This window comes from Sinocyclocheilus rhinocerous, unplaced genomic scaffold, assembly GCF_001515625.1.
Source record: "Sinocyclocheilus rhinocerous isolate Xijiao unplaced genomic scaffold, SAMN03320098_v1.1 scaffold2541, whole genome shotgun sequence".
Lineage (NCBI taxonomy): Eukaryota > Metazoa > Chordata > Actinopteri > Cypriniformes > Cyprinidae > Sinocyclocheilus > Sinocyclocheilus rhinocerous.
The window spans coordinates 315,922-319,134 of record NW_015631094.1 but is presented as its reverse complement, the minus strand read 5'-3'; the positions used below and the strand labels follow the sequence as shown (position 1 = coordinate 319,134).

The following is a 3,213-nucleotide window of genomic DNA, read 5'->3' as shown; positions in this document are numbered from 1 at the left end:
TACAGTCACCCGCCTCCCGTCCGGCCTCACAATGAGAGCTCAGTCTGGAGGCCAATGACAGCAGCGCTGCCTCAGGAAACCACAGACACGACAGATCGCACTCGCCAACAAACGTTCAATATCCAAACAAACTCCATTCCTCACAATCCGCACAAAGAAATGGAAAAATCGAAGACAGAAGCATGGGAGCCTTGTAGGAAGGGAGGAGCGGAGACGAGAACCGCTGCATCGTGAGCTCTTTACAGGAACAGAATCAAAATTCTGTCATTATTTACTCTCCCAAACCTATGCGCTGTTACTGTATCCATGGAACACAAAAATTTAAGCAGCACTCATCCATTCAACTACAGTTCAGTGACTACGACTGTCAGGCTCAACATCATAAAAAGTAATCAATATGGCTTGTGAGCTTTATTTATGTCTTCTCTATCTATATAGTAATGCTTTGTGAGTAACACACCGAAATCTCAGGAAACCAACAAAGCCACAGCTTTCAATTTATGTGTGTGTTTAAATCTAGCCGTACTGTACCAGGCTTGCCATCAATGGATGGTATTTTAAAAAAACAACAACTGTTGAATATTTTGTACTGGTTTTTCATTTAAACCTGTATAGAGTGCTGCAGGAATGCTGCAGAAATCCTAAAACCTGAACATTTTGCACTCCCAGTTCCATCACGCCAAAGCTTTCTTAAATGGCTTTTTGGTTAAATGCTTGAAATAAGGTGTGTGGTTAACACAGGCTCAAGATGTTTTTTACATTTTATTCTATGACATAAAATAAATCAGAAATACCTAGGTCCTTATGAAATTTGCTTTATTTATTTATTCCATTTTAATTCTTAAAAAAGTATTTTTTTTTATTTGAAATAAATAGAAATAATGTAGAAATAAATATAGAAATAAAAAGCATGCTAAACTGAAATCATGAAATTGATACAATTTTTAAAAAAATTATTTAATTTAACAAAAGCTACATTTTTTAGTCACATGAAATCAGTTTTTATTTTTCAACAAATTCAGCTTTATTTTTCTCAAATTCCATGTTTACTTTTTTCATTTTTCTGGATTCCATTTTAATGGTTTAATTAAATTCAAAGAATCAAAAAGCATGTCTAATCAACTGATTTTTAAAAATAATAGGGCCCGATGGAATGTTTTATTAATTCAGAAATTCTGTCTTAATTTTTTCTGGATTTATGATTTAATACATATTTATTATTAAAATTAATGGTAATCAAATAAAGACAAAACTTTAACAATTTAATTAATTTTTCAGAATGTAATCAAATGAAAATGTTATGGATGCACCAAAAGTGCAGTAGAGGTTTACCGTTAAAATTGTGTCATTCTTTAAAATGATATTTTTTTTTTATCTTTAACTTGTCCTGAATAAATTGGACTACAGAGGTTGTTGGGGGAACTGTGTTTTTACTCTATCTCCTGCCAAATCTTTTTTTTTTTTAACCTGAAAACCATTTAGTCTGACAGAGTTGTCAGAAGCTTAAAGGGTTAGTTCACCCCAAAATGTCAAAAATTCTGTCATTAATTACTCACCCTCGTGTTGTTCGAAACCCGTAAGAAGTTTTCCTGTTGAATGTTATTTAAAGGTTACAAAAAACGTTTCCTAGAATGTTTCGTATCATAAGAACCTTCTGAGAATGTTGATCTCAGAACATACAGTATGTCAAATGTTAACAAAGCATTCCACAACCATTACTTTAAGAATGTTTTGTCCTAACATTTATATAACTTAAAGGGTTAGTTCACCCAAAAATGTCAAAAATTCTGTCATTAATTACTCACCCTCGTGTTGTTCGAAACCCGTAAGACCTTCGTTCATCTTCGGAACACAATTTAAGATATTTTTGATGAAATATGAGGGCTCTCTGACCCTCCCATAGACAGCAAGGTAACTACCACGGGTTTGGAACAACACGAGGGTGAGTAATTAATGACAGAATTTTTGACATTTTTGGGTGAACTAACCCTTTAATGGTGGTGACGTTAAAGTCGTGCGACCATGGTGTAGTTCTAGCATTTTACTTCTGCCGATTGTATTTAGACTTCAAAATTCATAACACTTATTTGTGAAGTTTATCATGATGAACAAAATTCATGTAAGAATCATAAACTTTTGTCAATCACAGAGCTTATTTTCTACAACAATCCAAAGCCAAAGGAAAAATCTATAGTTTTTTTTGTGGAGGATCTATAAGGTGATGCAAACTTCCAGGTAGGCCTACAAAAACAGCTCCTCCCCGCAGCACTCTGTACCGAGTCAGCGGCTCTCACCTTGACATGCTCCTGCAGCTGCACTTCATGCTGGCGCGAGAGCTGCTCGTGCTGCCGCTGAAACTCTGCGATCAGGATCTGCCTCTGTATCTGCTGTTTCTGCTTGAGGGCCAGAAGCTCCTGCTGCAGCTGCAGCTCGCGCTGGGCCGGGTCCGTCGGCGCCAGGGCGAACTGGTGATCCACACGCAGGTCCATGGGGATGGCAGAAGGCGGCACTTGCAGTGGCAGCACCGCACTCACATCAACTGCGGAAAGAGAGAACAGAGACTCAACAAACTGTACAGTACTCAGAGCACTTAAAGCTTTTAAAGCTGTTTTAAACTTTTAGGAAAAGCTTTTCTAAGTCAACATTCAAATGTCATTTACACAAACTAACTTTTATGCTGCAAAAACGAGTCGCAGAGGTAAGTCAATTATGCAAGAAAATACTGATGTGTACGAAGACTATACATTTGCATTATTTACATTATACATTTACCACCACAGGTATCATTCCCAAAACAAATTAACATTTCAATTAAAAATATTATATACTAAAATTATATACTATCTACTTATCTATACAAATGCACACACACACACACACACATTGTGGTTTATTTTATAGCATGCAAATATATAAACATACAAAAATAAAAATATATGCACAATTATCATTAATAACTAAAATATAAATAAAATATAATTATAAAATAATTATTTATTAAATGTATAAATACAATAGTCATTAATTAATAAAGATCAATTAAAGGTGAAAGTTTTTTAGTTTTTTTTATTAATTCAATAAATGTTCATTTAAATGTCATAAATGTCATTCATAGTTTATGAATAAATTGTGTGTGTGTGTGTGTCACATAGACACACACAATTTATTCATAAACTATGAATTGCTTGTTTTCAAGTTCTTGTGCTGCAGATC

At 34.5% G+C, this 3,213-nt stretch overlaps 1 protein-coding gene across 1 annotated transcript in view; it reads right to left on the bottom strand.

Annotated features, from left to right (window-relative positions):
- The window catches only part of hdac4 (histone deacetylase 4), a 261,791-nt gene that overhangs the window by 109,423 nt on the left and 149,155 nt on the right, over positions 1-3,213 (bottom strand). Inside the window, exon 4 of the mRNA XM_016554337.1 lies at positions 2,295-2,539. Coding sequence (XP_016409823.1) covers positions 2,295-2,539 — 245 coding nt within the window. The remainder of the gene's footprint in view (positions 1-2,294; positions 2,540-3,213) is intronic.